Here is a 21727-nt window from a genome sequence, read left to right on the forward strand (position 1 = left end):
TAGAATCAAGTGCAAAAAAATAAGAATCTGAAGGACAGTCAATTCAGGCAGGATGTAGTAGCTATTCAATAATGCACAGCAACACTACAATGGTTTAGAACATACATATTCTTATTTTCTACTCAGTAATCTGCTCTTCATGAGCTACAGTATAAAACATGATGATCTGTGGTGTAATATCAGTAAACACAGTAATAAGGACACTGTCCAGAATTCAACCTGAATCTGATCTGGTGTGATAATGGCTGTTAGATAGTAGGGTGATAGGCATACTATACATGTTTATGGTAGCTAATTTTGTAGTCTAAACAGTTTTCATCTATTTTATGATACGTTAAATGCAAATGTTGATTTGGGCATGAATACCCCAAGCATTTAGTGCTGACTTCTAGAGTCCTCATCTCTGCATGTCATTTTATCCCAAAGTAGAAAAGAAGATGGCTGTCAGTAAATGAGTACCTGAGAGGTAATTTGTGTTTGTCACCATCAATTTATTTAACTAGAAGCACCTGGTAACTATTTTGTCTTATAAATTCCATGATTTTTCTTAAGATTGTTTTTCTTTCCTGTTGGAGTGTGTTTGCCTGGTTGTCTACAAAAATGTATCTCTGTTGTATTGAGCTCAAAAGGTTTAACAGGGTATCAGAGGCAATATGCAAGTATTCGTCTCCAGTTAATCCTGCCTCTTCTACCTTGTCTGCATGCGTAAATAGGATTGCAGTGAAGTTTTTCCATGTGGGACCCAGAAGTTCCTGTAATGATAAACAAATCTCAAATAGTTATCATTTCTTGTTCCCATCTCCCTCCTCATACACCAGAATAGATTGTGTGTGTATATATGTATTGACAGACCAATAAGCGTTCTCTTTCTGGCAGAAAGCCAGATCATACAGTTTGAATTGCAAGAAAATGGCTATGATTCCTTGACCTTCAAAGGTGTTAATACCATTTATAATTGATAAGTGGTCAAGAGACTTCTTTATGGTCACTATAAAGCAGATTGTATAAAGCTCTCATATGGAATTTGCATCCCACTCCATCCAAAAGAACAAAATAACTTCATCAACCCACAAAGGTTTCTGAAATACAGGAATAGTGATCTTTTCCTACTAAGATATGAAAGTTAATTATGTAAGACATTCATACTGTGTTTGTGAAAACATAATCTGATGCCAAGCAATACTAAAAATACAGTTGAGAACTGTTAATATGGCATGATGGACTTGGATATCTGTAAATAGAGCGTTCCTATTTTTTTTATGTATAGTCATGGATGAGGGGAGAAAAAACAAGTTTCCCTGGTAGGGCTGCTAACTGATGCTTATGTTCCCATTTTAAATGAAGCTCAGTTGGGTCTGTTTTTATGAAAGCCTTTAAAGCTTGTTGCCTATAAAATTAATTTCAAGATTCCTTTTTTGTTGGTTTGCCTTGCATTGTTTTACAGTAAATTGTATTTACAGTGCACATTTTGTTTGAAAGTACACTCAAGAATCAGACTCAAAGTGTGACGCCTTTATTTTCTTATCTGTTCAGCGTGTCAGTATAATTCTTTGTATGCTTCTGCTGCTTCATTGCTTTTTCATCAAAGAAAAGAAAATGTCCCTCCCCCTCCTGCACCTGTTAGCAACCTTTTTACTGTATGCATGCTAACATGGGTGACGCTACAAGGAAAACACTATTCAGTTTTAATCTTCCAGGAGTTACTAGTAAATAAAGGACAATTTGAAAAAAATATCTTGACAATATTCTTTCAAACAAGTAAGCAGAATGGGTGATGCAAGAGCAAATTTATGCTTGTAGCATACATTATTCATTTGGATTTTTATTTCAAAAGCATCTGATACTAAAACGCAATTTAAGCAAAAGTGTCTGTAACTGGGGACGTGCAAGGCTGTATCTTGCATCAACATCTTTTTGCCATTGCAGAGTCCTGTTGATCTCCGTGGTGCTCTGTACAAACTCTGGGGGCCATGCTTGCAGATAAGAAAAAAATATTATGTATAGCCAAAATTGAGAGAACATAAGGAATTCTAGTCCACCATTATTTTTCCATAGAACCCAGGTATCAATTTCTGCTGTAAGAGCTTAAATCTAAAAGATTTAAGGCCCAATGCTTTACAGAATCCAGTCTTTAATTTCTTATATTTTGACAACTCTAATTATTTAGTATTTTAAAAATAGTCTGTGATCATGAAACAGGTAAGATTAATACAGTTTTTATTCTTAAACATCCAAATCTGAATGTTCCAATAGGCTTTTATAAAGTAACTTAATAGCTTAGGTTAACTTAGAAATTAGAGATAGAAAACACTTCCACATCATGCAGTATTGCTCCTTGAAGATATGTTTGAGAACCCAGCCTGTTCTTGAAGTGGGATTGGTATGTACATCTTCAGAGAAGAACTATCACTCTGGATCTTGGTATTAGTGCCTTAAAGGAACTCAGTGTTATACACAGTTGATATAGAAGAATTTCTTCACCCACCATGGAAATGCAGCCACTTCTCAAGGTGATGTGATGTTCGTGGGTGGTTTAACTTCACACAGCAACAATGTACAATATATTGGCACAAAATGAAGAATATCATATTCAATAGGGAGTATTTAGGTATGTGCAGAACATGAATTATATCAGCCAAATTGTATTAAGTGTTCTAATATTGTGTAAATACTGAAAGTTACCAGTTTTAAATCAGATTAAAGTGCTGTAATAATTAGGTTGATTAGTCAATTTAGTTTCAAAATATCAGTGAGGTCTGAATTCTTAATACATAGTGTCATTAGAAATATAAAGGTCTTTCTTGTATACATCTTTTCTATCTACCCCACGTTTCTTAAATATGTACCTTTTATGTATGATTAACAGTGTCAAGTACCATCTACAGCTAGAGATCACATCACCATTTATGATAGTCAAATTAGTTCTGTTCTTCTGGGACAAAGTACTGCAAAGCCCAGAACAAGACCCAGAAGAGTTGATTATAAGTAATGTTTGGGAATCTGCCTGTGGAAGGAGCATTAGAATCGGAAGATTAGGGTTGGAAGAGACCTCAGGAGATCATCTAGTCCAACCCCCTGCTCAAAGCAGAACCAACCCCAACTAAATCATCCCAGCCAGAGGTTTCTAAGGTCCAGCTTGACAAAGCCCTAAAGATGGAGATTCCACCACCTCCCTAGGTAACCCATTCCAGTGCTTCACCACCCTCCTAGTAAAATAGTTTTTCCTAATATCCAACCTAGACCTCCCCCGCTACAACTCAAGATCATTGTTTCTTGTTCTGTCATCTGCCACCACTAAGAACAGCCGAGCTCCATCCTCTTTGGAATTCCCCCTTCACGTACTTGAAGGCTGCTATCAAATCTCCCCCACTCTTCTACAGACTAAATAAGCCCAGTTCCCTCAGCCTCTCCTCGTAAGTTATATGCCACAGCCCACTAATAATTTTTGTTGCCCTCTGTTGGACTCCAATTTGTCCACATCCTTTCTATAACTGGGGGTCCAAAACTGGATGCAATACTCCAGTTGCCTCACCAGTGCCAAATAGAGGGGAATAATCACTTCCCTTGATCTGCTGGCAACACTCCTACTAATGCAGCCCAATATGCCGTTAGCCTTCTTGGCAACAAGAGCACACTGCTGATTTATATCCAGCTTCTCATCCACTGTAATCCCCAGCTCCTTTTCTGCAGAAATGCTGCTTAGCCAGTCGGTCACCAGCCTATAGCAGTGCATGGGATTCTTCCATTCTAAGTGCAGGACTCTGCACTTGTCCTTGCTGAACCTCATCAGGTTTCTTTTGGCCCAACCCTCCAATTTGTCTAGGTCACTCTGGACCCTATCCGTATCCTCCAGCGTATCTACCGCTCCCCCCATCTTAGTGTCATTCACGAACTTGCTGAGGGTGCAATCCATCCCATCATCCAGATTATTAATGAAGATGTTGAACAAAACTGCCCCCAGGTCTGACCCTGGGGCATGCCGCTTGATATCCACTGCCAACTAGACATCGAGCTGTTGATCACTACCCGTTGTGCCCAATGATCTAGCCAGCTTTCTATCCACCTTATAGTCCATTTATCCAATCTATCCTGGCTCTGAATCATGCCCTGCTTCCACTCCACCCCTGCCCCCAAGGCCGCACCCCTGCCCTATCTATTCCTGCCTGTGCTCCAAACCCCACCCCACCTCTTCCCGCCCAGTTCTGCCCCCTTCTCTGTGCATGCCGCATCCTCGTTCCTTCCCCCTCCCTCGCAGCCTCCTGTATGCAGTGAAACAGCTTTTCATGGTGGGTGGGAAGTATGGGGAGGGAGGAGATGGTGCTGATCCAGGGGGCTCACCGGTGCACTGGGGGGAGGGGGAGGTTTTGATGGGGAGGGGGGATGCTCAGCACCCACCATTTTATTCTCTCCCGTCTCCCCCCCCCCCCCCCCCCCGGCTCTGCCCCCCCCCCGGAGCCCCCCCCGAGTCAGTGCCTATGCATTTAGCCCACTATCCTATCTTCCGACAGTGGCTGGTGCCAGATGTTTGAGTGAGAATGAACAGAACAGGGCTATTATCGAGTGATCCATCCCTTGTCATCTAGTCCCAGCTTTTGGCAGTTGGAAGTTTAGGGACACCCAAAGCATTGGGTTGCATGCCTGACCATCTTGACTTGTAGCCATTGATGGACCTGTCCTCCATTAGGTTATATAATTCTTTTCTGAACCAATTGATACTTCTAGCCTTCACAACATCCACTGGCAATGAGTTCTACAGGTTGACTGTGCATTGTGTGAACAAGTACTTCCTTCTGTTTGTTTTAAAGCAGCTGCCTATTAATTTTGTTAGTTAAGTGGTTTGCTCAGGGTCAGGCAAGTGAGCATTGAAGTCAATACTAGAATTTGGGGATTTCTCGCCCCGTGTCCTGTGCTCAATTCACAAGACCACGCCAATAAATGAAAATCCAGAAAGGTGTAAATATATTCTAGGTGGCTTATCGATATGCTACCCCTAATATGGAGAGGATTATTGTGACTTATCAAGAATTGTTGCTGATTGCTAAAAGGTTTTCGTAGTTCCAATGTCCTTTTAGAACAGTTAGTTAAAGTATAAACATTATTGTTCAGAATATACATACTTTTCCAAGATCCAGCTAGCTGCCCTGCCCTGGTTGGTTGATGATATCATAACATCTGGGCTTTTAGAAATAAATAGGCAACCATTATATCAACTGTGAACCATAATTATAACAGAAACATGAAACAAAAGTAGTAGGTTTCCATTCAAATGGGGGTGGGGGAGAGACAGGATCATCTCCCATTTGCTTATTTCATAACATCTTTCATCTCTTTTCCAACAGAGAAAGTTGGCCAATAACATATGGAAAGGCTAAGACAAAGAATTCTGATTATTTTCTCCTTTTCCTTGCCTGTGGGCCTTCTCCCAAAAGCACCAGGTAATGGAAGCTTTATTTTTCTCTACTAGGTCAGAGTAACATTATGTAGCTCTTTAGAAAGTTCATCCCTATAGTGCTTAGTATAGACACTATGAAAAGGATAATCAACATTCCCCCTGCTGGCTGACTTTTTCAAAGAAGCTTATTCATATGAGAAGTATTTGAGAAATTTCCAATGGAAAAGTTCAAGGGAAAGGAATTTCTTCTCTCTCCACAGCCTCTCCCACCCCCAGTACGTCCCCCAAAACACCACCAAAACTACTTGCCCCCTAGAAAAACATAATTTTCAATTGTCTGTGAGGAACAGAAAAGAATTTAGCTTTTAGCAGGTTTTTACCTGCCCCCCCCCAAAAAAAAAGAGTTAGTCCTGCCTGAGCTGGAATTAGAGAGTCACCATATATTTGCTTTGACTACAGTAACAGTTTTCTATTGTGAAACCAATGTGGTCTATTTTAAATTAAATTAAATTAGATTTAGATTAAAGCATGGAATTGAGAACCAGTGTGGCGCAGCCTGAGATCCAGCAACTGCTAGAGGAACCAGGATTCTGAGTCAAACCATAAGTTTGCGTCATACTGTCCATAGGGATCAGCCAGAGTTCAATGGTAAATGATTCCCCTGATCATTGACTGAGGGACTCTGGGATGACATGTTGCTGATTAAGGTGACTGTCACTGATAAAATAGGAGGTTCTTCGAGTGGTGGTTCATGTCTATTCCAATCAGGTACGTGCATGGCAGCCAGAACACTTTTCACTTAGCAGCATCCATCAGATCGGCCTGGGCGCCCCCTGGAGTCGCGCCTTTATGGTGCTCAATATAGAGCCCTGTCGACCCGCCACCCCCTCAGTTCCTTCTTACTGCCAGTGACGGCTAGCTGGAACAACCTGTTGCTCTTGCTTTGCAAGCACGTTTGGGCAGTGTCTGCTCTTCGTGTTTATAGTTCTCAGTTTACTAGTGTTAGTTTAGTATTAGTAGTTAGGTCATAAGTTTCCTTTTGGGGGTCCCCCACCAACGTTCCCCCCAGCACCAGGGTATGCCCTGGTCCCCAGGGTTCAAACTCTGAGAGGACTGGAAAATTTATTTCTAAGAGCAACCCGCACTCTTCCTGTCTGTGGTGTCTCGGGGAGAGCCACCAGAAGGAGAGGTACAGAATTTGCAAAGGCTTTTGCCCTAGGACCTTAAAAGACTGGGAGCAAAGGCTCAAGATGCTTCTCATGAAGGCAGCACTCCAGCCACAATCCGACCCAGGGTCGGCAGAACCCAGCACCTCCTCATCAGTGCTCAATGCTTTGGCACACACAAAAGGACCCCAAGGAGTCACTGCACCACCACAGCTCCACCCGTACATAATCTTCTCTGAGGCACTGGTCTCAGTCCCTGATGCCCCAGAAAAAGAAAAGGCCAGCGAGAGGTTGCTCTCCCCCTTCCAAGCCCAAGGAGCCTGCGTCAGGGAGACCCAAACTGGGCTATGTGACCTCGGCCCCTCTGCTTCCCAGGGTCTCATTAACTCCTACCTCTTTGGGGGTCCAGTCAAGTCTGAACCCTCACCACACTCTGGATTGACATGGCGGAGAGCTCCACCTCCCCTCTACGCCAGAGGCGTTCGAGGCAGCTCAGGACCTTGTGCGCCTCATGGCGCCGTCCTCCCCACAGAGGCAAGACAAGTCGCCCGTGACTGCTCAGCCCCCGATTCCGTCAAGGGGCAAGCCAGCTATAATGGCGTGCCGATCTTCATCTCCAGCGTGCCGTTCCCCGGCACAGTCCACCCATGTGGGGGAGCCGCACTGGTCCCTCCCAGTTCCTGGCACTGCTCGCTGGCACCACAGAACGCCACTCCTTCTCAGAGACCTCGGAGTCGGAATCCTACCTCTCCAATAGGACCAGGAACAGAAGGTCCAAGTCCCGGCGTGACTGAAAGCCCTATCCGGTGCCATGGCCACTGCAGTGGCAACTCCCGACTCTAGCCCTTCTGGACACCCTGGGCATATCATTAAGGACAGAACCAGTGGTCAAGGTCCAGATCCATGTCCTTCATGTCCTTCATCTCTCCACTGGCACCACCAGCAGCAGCTGTGGCACTGGCATCGGCAACCTCAATACCAACAATCTTGGTTATGGTGGTCCCAGCACTGCAGGCTGCTGATGTGGAGGCGCAGCAATACCAGGTACCATGTGACCCCCTGGGTGCTGAGGGGAGTGAGCAGGGCCCATTGCCAGGGCTTTCCTCCTCATTCTCCCCAGATCAGACCATGGCGGGGACATCGATAGCCCCGGCCCTGGAGGACAACAGGGTCCTACAACAGCTGCTGCGATGGGTGGCCCAGAACTTGGGGATCCAGGCAGAGGAGGTGGTAGAGGATGCTGACACTATGGTTGACATCCTTGCTGCTCCATACACACTTTCATCTTGCACTATGCAATCGCCCCGCAGGCCAGAGATGATGCGGCCTTTGGAAGAGCACTGCTCTTCCAATCAGTGGATGACTCAGACCCTGCCTCCTGAACTTGGGGTTGTGAGTCGCCTGATTTGGAGTTGACATGAACAAGCACTCAAAGAAGAAACAACAGTTACTCCCCTTCTTGTAACTGTTCTTTGAGATGGGTATTGGAATGGACATGAACACCACACCCTCCCACTCCTCTGTCAGAGTAGCTGGCAAGAAGGAACTGCGAGGGTGGTGGGTTGGCAGGGCACTATATTGAGCGCCATGAAGGTGTGACTCCAGGGGGCGCCCAGGCCAACCCGATGGATGCTGCTAGGGGAAAAGTTTTCCAGCTGCCATGCATGCACCTGTTTGGAATGGACACGAACAACACATCTCGAAGAACAACAGTTATGAGAAGGTGAGTGACGTTTTTGTTGTTGTTACTAAGTGTCAGAGCAATTTTTGGGTGAATTCCAGCTAAGGCTGTGGGAGGAGTCTCCACCCCAGCACAAGGAGAGGGAGATTGAAACACTCATTTATTATAGAGTAGCAGCTGAAACCTGTCATTATGCAAGGCACTGCATTTAGCCGTATGGAGTGGAAATCCATCATTCATTTATTATAGTGAATCCCCACCACAAGAAAGTTGCTAAAGAAATGTAAAGTATATTACTCCCTGCTTAGCTTTGAACACTATTGGTATTATACGAGAGAGAGATGATCTGAGCTATACTTAAAGGTACCTATGTGGCCATGGGCAATTCACTTAAGGAAACCACAGATGGAGATATTATCTGATAAATGGGAATAACCTCTACCTCACAGGGGAGTTTTGACAAACTTTTTTTTATTTGTAAAGTGCTTTGAACTGATCCAATGACAACTGCTATAAAAAAGCAGAATAGTAGTACAGTAGAACCTCAGAGTTATGAACACCTCGGGAATGGAGATTATTCATAACTCTGAAATGTTCATAACTCTGAACATGGTTGTTTGTTGAAACATTTACAACTGAACATTGACTTAATACAGCTTTGAAACTTTACTATGCAGAAGGAAAATGCTGCTTTTAAACATTTTACTTTAAACCAAAAACCAAGTTTCCTTACCTTGTCAGATTTTTTTTATAACTTTCCCTTTATTTTTAATAGTTTATGCTTAACATGGTACTGTATTGCTTTTTTGTTGCTGCTGCTTGATTGCATACTTCTGGTTCCAAATGAGGTATGTGATTGACCGGTCAGTTTGTAACTCTGGTGTTCATAACTCTGAGGTTCTACTGTCTTACTATAATAGCAGTGGCTTTGATCAAACGTTCCTCTTGTTTTAGCTACAAATTATTATATAAACATTTAAATACTTAACATTCACCAAGTACAATTCTTGGAAAATGCATATGTGTTTTAGGGGGCGGAGTTAAGGTTCTGGTGGAAAGGTGTTGGTGGTGTTTTTTTTTTTTTTTTTAACATTCCTCTGGGTTTTGTGCAATTCAAAACCTCTTAATTCACTCTGTGTTTAACATAGTTCGTTTTAGCTTCTACCTGCAAATGATTAAAGTAGCATTTCTTCTCAACAGGTCTGGGTCCTTGATGATAAACCTCAAAAGACAATACATGTAAATCCTATTATGGGGGCAGGAGGGGGGAGAAAAACATTCTTAATGGGTAAACCAGACTCACAGGCCCCTTTCTGCTCTCCTATAATTGATAACCGTGAATAATACTTGGCCACCTGTTCTGTGTTTAACTTTCTTCCATCAAATTTAACATGAAAAGTTGGTCTGCAGCACAGAAATGCCACTGAGTTTTAGCTAGAACACGCTTGGACTGTGGGAGGGAGAGGTGGGTGCGTAAACTGCACCTACCTGTCTCCTTTCTACTTCAGCTGATACCGTTTGAGGATTCCTACTTCTGAAAATAGAGTTGCCAGTATGTACAAGATTTTTTACCTGGACTAACTGAATCGTGTGACTTTCTTCCTCACAAAGAGGCAAGTCAGCTCTCAGGACCAAGAGTGCTAGGTGAAGGCCCTCATCTCCAAAGTGCTGAGCCAGAGCTGCCCTCATCGCTTGCTGCACCTCTTCTTTGCTCAGGCTGCTGTGAGGATACCCTGGTGTGTCCATCACGTGAACCCGCAGGGCTAGCTCATGGCTATTTCGGCGTGTGAAGGCTGAGATGCGGCAGCTGCATCCGAGACGGCAGCATGTGGTCACGGAGCTTGGGGATAGATGGCTGTCAAAGTCAAAGCTGCCCAGAAGGCTATTCCCAGCAGCACTTTTGCCACTTTGGGTCCTTCCAACCAAGAGAAGATTGATGGTCATCTCGTCGGTATCACACATTGTATCTGCCTCTGTCCACACACCTGTTTCAGCAAATCCAGAACAAATATTAACAGCTGTTTTAGCTGGGTGATACCTAAGCAACTTTCAAAAATAACCACTAAACCATAAGAACTGCATCTTGCAGCACTTTGACCTGCTCTGACTGAAGCACTTTGGCACTTGACTCTGCACACTGCCCATCAGAGAAGTATCTGTGGCTGACCCCAAGGAGCATTCCTCTGTATCCACTGTCCACCCTTGCTATCCACAAATAGGGAACCCCAATTTGAGGTGCCATAGCAATTGTCCCACATCAGCAGATCTCCCATATCAGGAGATTTCAGAATCAGGAAGAACCAGGAGGGAGTTGAGAGAAACTAAGGAGGATAACTGACCAATGTAGGGGAAACAATCCAGCTAAGGAGAGAACAATGGGGGAGGGGGTGGGAGAGCCCCTACAGATGAGAAGGTGACAGGGAGAGAACAGAAGGGAAAGGAGTAAGTTCTGTAGCTCCCAAATGACTGTGTTTTGTGAGTTAAGCCTTAATCTAGCCCTAGAAATCTGATGGCATGACGGAAGCCGCTCAAACCCCACAAAACATGGGGAACAGCTTGGGGAGCCTGTCCTCCACCATATGGGTAGCTCAGATGCTGTTCCAGCAGCCATCCTCTAAGGTGAAGACAGAGCCCAGATCCTCTGTCAAACAGCTGTTTAGAGTTGCACACTTGAGTGGTACCACAGGTCAATGTTGTCCCCAAACTGTCCCAAAGCTGTCAATAGAGGGCGATTCAGAAGTTCCTGTTCCAGAACAAACACTCCAGAACAGGTGCCCTCTACCCGTTTCCAAGGTGATGCTGGCATAGCAACATCTGCCAACATTCCAGACTCTTCAGGTTGTAACTCTAGAAATTTGTGTAATCCAGTTTAGGGAGGCAAAGTAGGTAAGGTAATATCTTTTATTGGACCAACTTCTGTTGGTGAGAGAGACAAGCTTTTGGTGTGTGTGGTTTGTGGGTTTTGTTTTTTTTGTTTTTTTTTTTTCCCCTTTGCTGGTGTCAGTATGTTCCAGAGAGTTTTTAATGTACGGGTGATGATGGTTGAAGTTTTTCATGTTAACAGGCTACTTCATCTTGAATGGTCCCTTGAAATATGTATTAACTACAGTACCTCCTCAGTTAACCTTTGTAATTATGTTCCTGAAAAACACTATTTTAAGTGAAACCATGTTAAGCAAAATCAATTTTCCCATAAGAATTAATGTAAATAGGGGAGGTTAGGTTCCAGGGAATTTTTTTTCACTAGACAAAAGACATCATATACATATGCAGTATAAGTTTTTTAAACAATTTAATACTGTACTCACAAATGGTGATTGTGAAGCTTGATTGAGGCAGGGGCATAGCGGGGTTGGGGCATGGAGACTTGACTCGCTCCGCCTGCCTGGCGCTCCTGCCTGGGAGCGGGGTCGAGGGCTTGCCCACTCCCCAGCTGGAACGCTGGGCAGGCGGAGTGGGGTAAGCCCCCAACCAGAATGCCGGGCAGGCAGAGCGGGGTGAGCCAAACAACCTTATAACAGAACATTGCATGACTTTAAACAAGTATGTTCTAATAGATCAGCAACCTAATAACAAAACAATGTTAACAGGGACAACTTAAAGTGAGGAGTTACTGTACTTATGGTAAACAATGTGTTCCACCTGTGACACTCTGACCATGTCTACACAGCAAAGAGAAACCCATGGCTGGCAGTTGTCTTGGGCTGTGGAGCCCGGAAGTCTACACAGCTATATAATAGCGCCACAGATTGAGCACTGTGAGCCAGAGGAAATGTACTCAGAGGATATCTAGTTTCTTTGTAGACTTAACCTCTGAGTACATTCCCAGATCTGAGGAAGAGCTCTGTGTAAGCTCGAAAGCTTGTCTCTCTCCAACAGAAGTTTCCAGTAAAAGATATTAACTCACCCACCTTGCCTCTCTAATATCCTCGTACCACCACTGCTACAACCACACTGGATGATACATTTTAGATTTGTATAGCACCAATCACTGTAAGACCTAGGGAAGGGAAAGGTGATGATTGATGGTGATAGAGAGGACCGGCAACTAATTGTTTTCAATGTATACATACACAAATGTAACAACTAAAAAGAGAGCTCCTCTTTATAGTGCCTATTAATTTAAAATAATGTAGTATCTTAAGAGCCTTTACTACCTGGATCCAGACCATTGATTGTCTCAAATGGACTTTACATAAATTTTATAGTTTAAAAATAATTAGGATTTCAGAGACGCATCAAAAAAGACAATGCCCATATTTGGGAATAAAGGGTTGGTCTAGGTAAGCAGTGACACTAGAAATTTCACAAACATTGTTTAAAGGACTGTGATATTTAGTGTGCATATTCCTAGAATTCATATGCAGTGAATAATTTTAGAATGGCCGTCACCCAACATTGCACATTTAACAGGTACAACAGACCCTAAATAAAGAGGTTATTTTAACTAGCCCTCATGTTACAGGAGACACTAGATCTTACATGTAGCAATAGTGCTTAACAAACTCGTGAATCCATCCTCTAACTATTGAAGTACAGAAATTGAACTTTCTAAGACATATTAACAAAGGGGCGGGGGGGGAATAACTGTTTAATCATTATGGAAAAACCTAGGAAAACAGGCACTTTATTAACTTCACTGAAAATGAACTGAGAAAATTGAGAGAGTTGATTGAATTAATAATCTCCCCTTACCCCCTTCAGATTCATTAAACCCGTTTAGGAAGGTGTTTATTTTTAAACACTTTCCAACTGCTGTCCCTATTACCTGGGACTGTTTGTCACCGTGAGCTGGATTTTCGGAAATGCCAAGCATCCCCACCACCAACTGAAGTCAAAGGGAGCTGCACATGCTCGGAACCTTTGAAAATCAAGCACAGGGATGCAGATCAGCATAGGAAAATCACAGCAAGATGGCTGCATACGCTTCTCTACAGTATTAAGTATTGCTTTTTATCACTGTTCCTAAATTCATAACTTGTCTGTTTCAGTGTGTCACTTACCTCACTTTCCCTTAAGTCTTCCTCAACCAAGACTTCATTCAGACTCTGCTGGTTTTCAGTTTGAACTTTGAAACTGACAACGGCAGTCTACCACACAGAGACTGATACGCACTGATACTCTAGTTAATCTATTACTGAGAAATCCTCATTTATACCTGATAAGTCTGTCCAATAATCAGCATCGCCCATTAACTTCCTTTTAGTTGCCTGCAGTTTTGAGTTCTGGTTTCCCTAGGGACCACTTGAAAATGGCTTCCATAAATATACCTTCATTTGTACCAACTGTTTGAACTAGAACTCTTTTTTGGGAAGTAGTGAGGAGGGTTTTAGTGATAATTTCACCTCCCCATATTTTTAAACCATGCATAATAAAATGCCAGAGATACATGGGTGTACAAAGCAAACATTTTATTTTATTTTTATGATGACCTTATTAAAATTCCATTTTGCAGTACCTACCAATATTTCACAGCATGATTTAAAATAAATGACCTGAAACCCATTCAATCCATAAAAATGCACTGAGATTAAGGCCCAGATCCTCTAAGATATTTAGCCACCTGACTCACTAAAATCAATTGGAGTTAAGTGCCTAAAATATGTTTGAGGATCTGAACTTAAAACCCTCCATTTAGACAGAGTAGTCATAGTATGGGACCAAGCTTCCCCATCCTGCCAATATGCTCCATCCTTGCTATGGAGGGACCATCGCTAGGAGTGAAAGAATGGTTCAATCTCCACTAAGTTCATGAGACTATAGCATTGTGAAAACCAAACCCTAGCCTTAATTTGGCCTCAACCCTAGCCTAACTATAACAGCCCAGGTCTGAATTGCACCCTCAGACCACTTCTGTACCTAATATCAGTTTTGTGTATTGGCTGTAGCTCATGCAGTATACTTTTAGTAGTATTGGCCAATTGAGCCAATATCGTGGTAACAGTGGGGTCAGAGCTCTTCTGGTGACCCATCCAGTTAGTACTCTGCCTAAAACTGAAACATTCAGCTGACTCATTGTGGCAGCCTGCAGCTTGTTTCCTCCAGGATGGGTTAATGGACATAGGCGAAGGCTGTGGTTGATGTTACTGGTTTTGAGTTGCTAAGGCTATGTCTTGACTACAAAATTAAGTCAATGTAAGTTACGTTGATGATCCTCTGCCGCTGTAATTAAACCGTTTGTGCCCATCGGCACAACTACATGGGGGTAGGCTCAGCATCCCATGATGCAGTTTTTTTGTCCCATCATTCTATGGGCTTGGAGACCCAGCCTACACCTTACTCCCGTGGCTCATGAAGCCTTACATTGGAAACCTTGACAGCAGCAAGCAGTGCTTCAACAGCTGAGCAGGTGCAGACTGACCCTTGAATGTGCCTTTGGCAGATTAAAGGGTTGCAGTGCTCCCTTTTTGGCATGTTAGACCTCAGTGAGGAAAATATTCCCATGGTGATAACAGCCTGCTGTGCTCTGCATAACGTGTGTGAAAGTAAGGGAGGAAAGCTTCTGCAGGGGTGGAGCCTTGAGGTGGATTGGCTGGTGGCTGCTTTTGAGCAGCCAGATACAGGGCTGTTAGCGGGGCTGAATGGGGGGGCTATTCCAATGAGGGAGTGTTTTGAAGGAGCATTTTGACAGTGACCCCCAGTAATGTCTTTCTATAATGCATTGAGCCAGGCATTGTTTTCTTGCACTGTAGTATGGCCCCAGTAATTGCTGTGTATGCATTAAGTGTATTCGGCAAATGCTCTGATTGCCACTGTGTAAGAATTTCAGCAGCAACCATTGGGGATTGAAGATCGATAAAGATTCATTCTTTCCATAAAGGGGAGGTGAGCATCAATGTGTTCCACCTGCAGCGCAGTCAGGGACTTCATGTTTGTTTGCTCCTCGACCAGCTGTATCATCAACTCCTGCCTGTTTCCTCTCTTGGCTATCCATTCTCCGCTTTTCATTGATAGCCTCTCTCCAAGGTCTGCTCACTATCAGCAGCATCAGATGATTGCAGCACCTCCTGACTCCTCTGGTTTAATGGGATAATGTGATTTTAGTCAAATCAACAGCGTGCCGTCGCTGGTAATAGCATCAATGGCTAATAAGGGTTTGGCTGGAGAATCTTGCCTACATGCTCGGGGTTCTACTGATTGCCATATTTGGGGTCGGGAAGGAATTTTCCTCCAGGGTAGATTGGCAGAGGCCCTGGAGGTTTCCTCCGCAGCATTGGGGGGGAGGGGGGCAGGGGTCACTAGCTGTAGGATTCTCTGCAACTTGAAGTCTTTAAATCACAGAATTTGGGGACTTCAACAACAGAGTCAAGGGAAAGGGGGTAGGTCAGCTTTTGTGGCCTGCATCATGCGGGAGGTCAGACTAGATTATCATAATGGTCCCTTCTGACCTTAAAGTCTATGAGTCTATCTCCTTATCAGGCTTGGCTAGTGTGCAGGAGCAGACTCAGAAGCTGAAGAAACAATAGACCGAGGCACTATTGGGAAACCTGCCCTTGGCAGGCACACAGCATGTCAAGAGCCCTAACCATGGTAAATTGGGCACAAGGGGGAGGGGGTAAGATGGGACAAAGGGCGGGGGAGTGTCGGGGGGGGGGGATCATTACGATGCCTTGGGACACTATTCTGAATACTGGCACAGTTTTCCACAGGCAGGGGTGATAGAAGCTGATACCCTCAGGAGCAAGAACCACAGCTCCTGCATGCATGTGGCTGCAGATGGGGTCCATGTGCTGCTTTATTGCCTGCAGATATAATTGCTGATTGGCACAGCAAAGTTCCCTTCCACGGGGGAAGGAACAAGGCAGCCCTCCCAAGGAAACTTCAGCAGAGGATTGCAGAGTACCTCCATAAACATTTCCTAGAGATCTCTATGAAGGATTCCTGCGATATCTTGGTGTGCATCAAAAAACTTTTCTGCAGGGCCCCCTCTGTTTAGCAACACAAAGGAATGAGAAGCAGAAGCATTCAGTGCTACTATTGGTTATTTCTATCCCTCTTCTACTCTGGGGGGGGGAGCTCTACTTCATTTCTCCCTGCAGTATCGAAGCACAACAAGTACTTACCGGAGTGTCCCTCTCCTGCATCCAGCATGCCATAGCTGGAGTGCTGGGACTGGCTAGACCCCTCCAGAGTTAAAAACGGGTCCTGGCTCGCCACGCCGCTGGACTGTCCTATTGCCTGTCCGCCATTCTCCTCCAACTCCACTTTCTTGTCCATCCCTTCATCCTTAGGGTTCACTCCATGGCTGCTGCCTGCAGCCCCCGCTCCCTGAAGTATCCACAGGGCTCTTGGTGGTGGAGTTGGCCTCCCTTGCCTTCTGATATGCCTGCCTCAGCTCCTAGATCTTGGCACAGCACTGCTGTCTCCCTCTTGTACCCCTTGAGCGCCATGCCTTGAGCAATCTGCCTGTGGGTATCAAAGTTCCTACCGCTGGAGCAGAACTGTGACTGCTCAGCCTTCTCTCCCCGCAGATCCAACAACTCCGGTGTACTCCAGGAAGGAGCGTATTTGCTGCAGAGCGCTGCCATGGTCAGCTGGGAAGATACTATTTGGGCTGTCCATGCTGAGCAAACAGGAAGAGGAATTTCAAAAATTCTCAGGGCTTTAAAAGGAGAGGGGTATGTGCCTGTGTACCTGGCTGCAGGGCAGTGGAGTTCAAAATCGTGACCAGAGCAGTCATGATGAGCATTGTCGGACACCTCTTGGAGGCCAGTTAAGGTGACATAAGCAATGCAGTGTCTACACTGACACTGTGTCGCATATAACTCTGCATCTCATCCAGGTGGTTTTATTATATTGGCCTAGCAGGAGAGTTAAATCGGCAGGAGGAGTGTTGCTGTGTGTACACCTCCACTGTTTTGTCAAGAAAACAATACAGTGTGGACGAGACCTAATAAAGTTAAGCTACAAGAAGAGGCTGAGTTTGCATGCTAATTCAGGGTCTGGGCACCCTGTCAAAGACCGAGTAGGATCTCAATCCATTTATGGTCATTTTGCTGGCAATATTAAACAGCAATGTTGAAGTAAAAGAAACACTGCTAAATTAATCTAAAATGTAACTCTGCTTCTTGCCACAAAAAAGGCATTTCTTTACAGTATGTATCCTAATGCTCACTGAACTGGGAGCCATCTGAAAGATCTTATGACTGCATGTGTAGAGAGATTTAAGTAGTCATCTTCCTGCAGGTATATGACCAGGAAAACATGAAATCGATTAATATGACAAACACTCAGAATCCTTGAACTATGTGGAAAGAATCTTCCCCAAGGTGGCAGTATCAGCCTGTTTCACAGGTACTGTGAAAGTAAGCAGGGCTTCCATTTCTCCAAAGATCCTTCAAATAAAACATCAGATGTAAGGGTGCAAAAATGTACTAAAATGCAGGATAATTATTACCAGAATCTTCAAAGGGCTGCTGAAATAAAAGAAACCTACAAGTAAATCTCTCACCTTCACAAGAAATAATTCTTATTTTTTTTTTACATAATTTTAAAGAAAATATACACTCTGTTAAGCTTTGAAAAGCAAACCTCTATTTTATTTTAAAGGCAATAGTTACTGACTCTCACTGCTTTTGTAAGTTTCTTTAGAAATCCTTATGCACTCCCATTCCATGCTAGAGATCTCTGTTCTGAGCAGCTATTTACTTGTTACATTTAGAGTGGAGCTTCAAAGCTGAGATCCACAACAAGATTGTCATTCTTACAGCACAAATTTTACAGAGAATGAGCCAAGGTGTTTTCTGTACAACACAGGTGTCTTTCCTGTTTTTCAGAGTGTTCAGTACTGTTGGCTGTCAGTGGGGTAAACTATTTTTTAGTTTTGTGTTTTGTAACTTGTTGGGTGTGTAGAGCTCTGAATGGTTGAACCCTTCTATTTATTATTAGAGAAATCCAAATAATAAAAGCTAGAATTTTCAAAAGAGCATGGAAATACTGTATTAATAAAATACAGTGTGTGTGTGTGTGTGTGTGTGTGTGTGTGTGTGTGTGTGAGAAAGATGGGTGCCATGGAGTTGCATCAAAAGGGGATGTTAAAAGAAGCATTCAGGAAAGGTAAAACAAGGGCCTGGATAAGCATCCAAATAAACACTCACTCATAGCCATGTTTATAACCACGAAAAGGCAACTTCTTGGCCCTCACCCACATAACAAGGCTGTTTTACCAAGGCAGATGCAGAGAGAGCGTGCTGCAAGCAGGACTTTCTGTTTATTCTAGCCAGAGATGAGGTTTAGCTGGGCTGAGTTGAACTTACACAATCTGGCAATGAGATATTAAAATGTAAGTAAGGCCCATGCATATAGACCTGTTGTTTTTACTCTCTATTCTGTGCTTTTGTACCATTTTTGTGGGGGACGGGGGGAATGGATACTTAATGCTTAGTTTTGAAGAAGCTGTTTTTGAGTCACTTTAACCACCTCACAGGTCCCTGGTGAAAAAAGGGCTCATAGGTACTATATACAGTTGGGCCTGTCAGGTTAACATGGTTAGGAAATAGAAAGCTGCTGCCAAGATATGGTTAGACCATGTGGTTCCACCCAGAGTGAGGTGCAGGGAGCCAGGCGTGATACTTAAAGGGTACACGCTAGAGGAACTGAAGGGCAAACTGTGCTGTTCACTCCTGTAACTGTAACAGAGTCTAAGGAACATCAGCTCCAAATCCCATTGAAGAAATCAGTGGGGATTGGGTGCCTGAACCCTTCAGGTTCCTTTGAATATCCTAGGCAAAAAATATACAATCAAATCTATAGGTAGAAACTGGAAACAGTATTCTTATATCTATAGTATTAACTTACTGTATTACAGTAACATGACAAATGTATTGTAATCAGCTGTTTTGTTATCCTTGGGTTCATCTGATCAGTTTGCAAGTAACTTAATAGTGTGCAGTGCAATGCAATTTTTTACATAAATGAGATATTCCATATTTTTGTAACCTATGGTCTCTCCAGATGGGTGGTGTCTCCCACCACTCTTTTACTTTCAGTTCCCACACATTCCCATCCCTTACAACTTTATTCCATCTATGCACTCTCATTATTTTAAGATAATGCCACAATAAATAACTGAAGATGTGAATTGAACTCTCACTTATGGGAAACCAAGTGAGGCCATTTGATGGATTACCACACACAGATGTAGGCTCCCACCCTTCCCTGAAATCACGAGAAACCCAGGGAGCTGTACAATGTCCTATATAAATAGAATGGCATCCAAGTACTCCATCTAGAAAGAATTATAGATTCAATTTTGTTACACAATAAGAAATCCAGGCAAGTCTCACTTTAGTGAGTAAGGGATAAAATAGTCTCTTGCTACTCCCTGTTCTAGAATACCATATTATAATTAGATTATATACACCACTCTAGTTCTGTACCAATGTGAAAGGAAAACAAATATACCAACCATACATCGCAGCAGAATTTTTTTCTTTTGCTAAGTCTAGTCACATCTATCAACCATCGGAGATGAATCAAAGCATCATAAACCTCTGACATGGTCCTGAACATAGTTTCTCTTGTGAAAAGGTGCCTGTCTGAATGGTCTGTAAACTTACAGCGTGGATTCTAGAGATGGAAAGGACCAACTGATTCATCTGGGCCAACAGTTCTTAGGATGATTTTTTGGGTGTGGTTTAAAAGAGGCAATCACTCACAATATCTCATAAGCCTTGCAGCTAGGTAAGTGTGGTGCTGTTGAGTTGGAGTTAGGGAGGATGGCTGCTAGTACTCACTTAATCCAGAGAAAGTGCTACTTCAAAACACAGTAGAGCAAACTCCCCAGCCGCTTGCAGCAGCAGTTCTCAGTAGCTGGAGCTAGGTTCAGGGTAGGTGTGCAGAGAGAACAGGCAAGCTGAGGAGCTGCCTCAGGATTAGATGGGGACAGAGCAGAGGCAGCAATAGAGGTATGAGAGGGGGAGAGAAAACAAACTGCTGGTTGTCTTTCCTTTCTACACTGCAGCCAAGTTGTGATTCCCAGCCTGGAATACCCAGTAATATGTAAATTGGAGCCACCTTCACCCATGTCCCATGTTACTTGTTCCCTTCAAACCTGCATCATATGAGAGGTTGTTGTGGACAGGTTTGATTGCAGGACGACCTTTTGTCTGCTAGTCATATATGACATGGTGCCTTTGTTTGTCTGCTAACAGATATGAGTCACCACACTAAAAATAGCAACGTGGATGTTGTGGAACAGGTAGTGGCTTGGGTAGCCAGCTCGAGCAGAGTTAGTATGTCTGTCTAGCTGGGCTGAAAATCACACCTCCAAGTTGCAGTGTAGACATACAAGTAGTGACCATGGGACTTCACTCCTTTCCCCACCCCCGCTTCAATGGGTGGTTTCCAATCTAGGTCATGACCCGCTGGCTGAGACATACTGATCTGAGTTAGTCTCCCTACCACTAAAGTATTTCTCTACTGTCAAAGACTGAATTATGTGGCAGGAATGCCAGAATTATTCGGCACCCACCCTCAAACTTTTACCTCCAGAAGTCCAGCTGAATCAGTACAGTACTCTTTTTCTTATTTAGTGATGTCCGTAGTAAATTCAATGTATTTAAACAGCGGCCCATATTTCAAAATAATGCATTTTATTTTTTTAATGCATAACTGGATTGTGGAATGAACAGTTCACACTTAAAGATATTGTTTCAAGCTGCCTGCAGACTCATGCAGATATAATTGTGTTGGTTTATATTTAGTTCACATTTTGACAGCTTTCTTCAAGACTTAATGAACTAGACACTTAATTTTTTTAAATAAAAGTATAGATTCTGGAGAAGAGAAGTGCACTAATTTTTTTTAAAAAGGGACAAATTTGCAGCAATTCATGCCAGCATATAATTACATTTTACACAGAGCTTTTTCTATTGTACGATTGTTTTTTGTCTAGGTATGTCCAGTCTTAAATGCCCCCAAAAATGGGGCTTCCACAACTTCTAGTGAAAGCCAGTTCCACGGCCAGTCACATTTTCCCCTATAATTTACTGTGTGGACTTTCAGGCAAGGCACTTAGCAATTAAATCCTGCCTGCTCAGTATGAAAGCTGTAGTATGCATTTAATTTGTCAAGTGTTTTGTTTGAGGATGTGAATTGTTATATAAATGTAAAATATTAGTACACTGTAGTCCCGTTCACTGAGACATGCAGAATCAGGACTTTATTTGGACTTCTCCCACAACACTTGAGTCTAATGCCCATGAACATTTATTTCTATTGATGGACTGCATTATTGTAAATTTCACTCAATGAGGGTAGATTTAGCTAACACCAAGTAGTTAAATGGTATTTAACTGGATCTTAATCAAGTCTGAAATTCTAAGCTCTGGTCTTTTTAATATAAAAGTTGCCAACTCAAGATTGAGGGCTATATTTTCGCTTGAGCAGAATATCCAGTAGTATATAAATTGGAGTCACCTTCACTCACTTTACATGTTACTCGTTCCCTTCAAATCTGAATCAAAAGAGATGGTTGCCTGTGGTTAG

The 21727-nt window shown here is 43.3% G+C and overlaps 1 protein-coding gene across 1 annotated transcript; it reads right to left on the reverse strand.

The window, feature by feature from the left end:
* Nucleotides 1-438: 438 nt before the first annotated feature.
* On the reverse strand, nucleotides 439-13301 carry GIMD1 (GIMAP family P-loop NTPase domain containing 1). The gene is made up of 3 exons (XM_034770823.1): nucleotides 13243-13301; nucleotides 9812-10224; nucleotides 439-752 (listed from the first exon to the last, which is right to left on the reverse strand). Exons 2-3 carry the CDS (start codon nucleotides 10199-10201, stop codon nucleotides 492-494), a joined length of 651 nt encoding a protein of 216 aa, XP_034626714.1. The 5' UTR covers nucleotides 10202-10224; nucleotides 13243-13301; the 3' UTR covers nucleotides 439-491.
* Between the last annotated feature and the right edge of the window lie 8426 nt (nucleotides 13302-21727).

This window comes from Trachemys scripta, chromosome 5 (assembly GCF_013100865.1).
Source record: "Trachemys scripta elegans isolate TJP31775 chromosome 5, CAS_Tse_1.0, whole genome shotgun sequence".
In the NCBI taxonomy this organism is placed as follows: domain Eukaryota; kingdom Metazoa; phylum Chordata; order Testudines; family Emydidae; genus Trachemys; species Trachemys scripta.

Bases quoted from the DNA above. Each gene is read 5' to 3' on its own strand.
- GIMD1 (XM_034770823.1), bottom strand. From the start codon at position 10,201: ATGTGTGATACCGACGAGATGACCATCAATCTTCTCTTGGTTGGAAGG. The intron at 753-9,811 runs GTAAAAAATCTT...TTATCATTACAG, and splicing joins ACACGATTCAGTTAGTCCAG to GAACTTCTGGGTCCCACATG.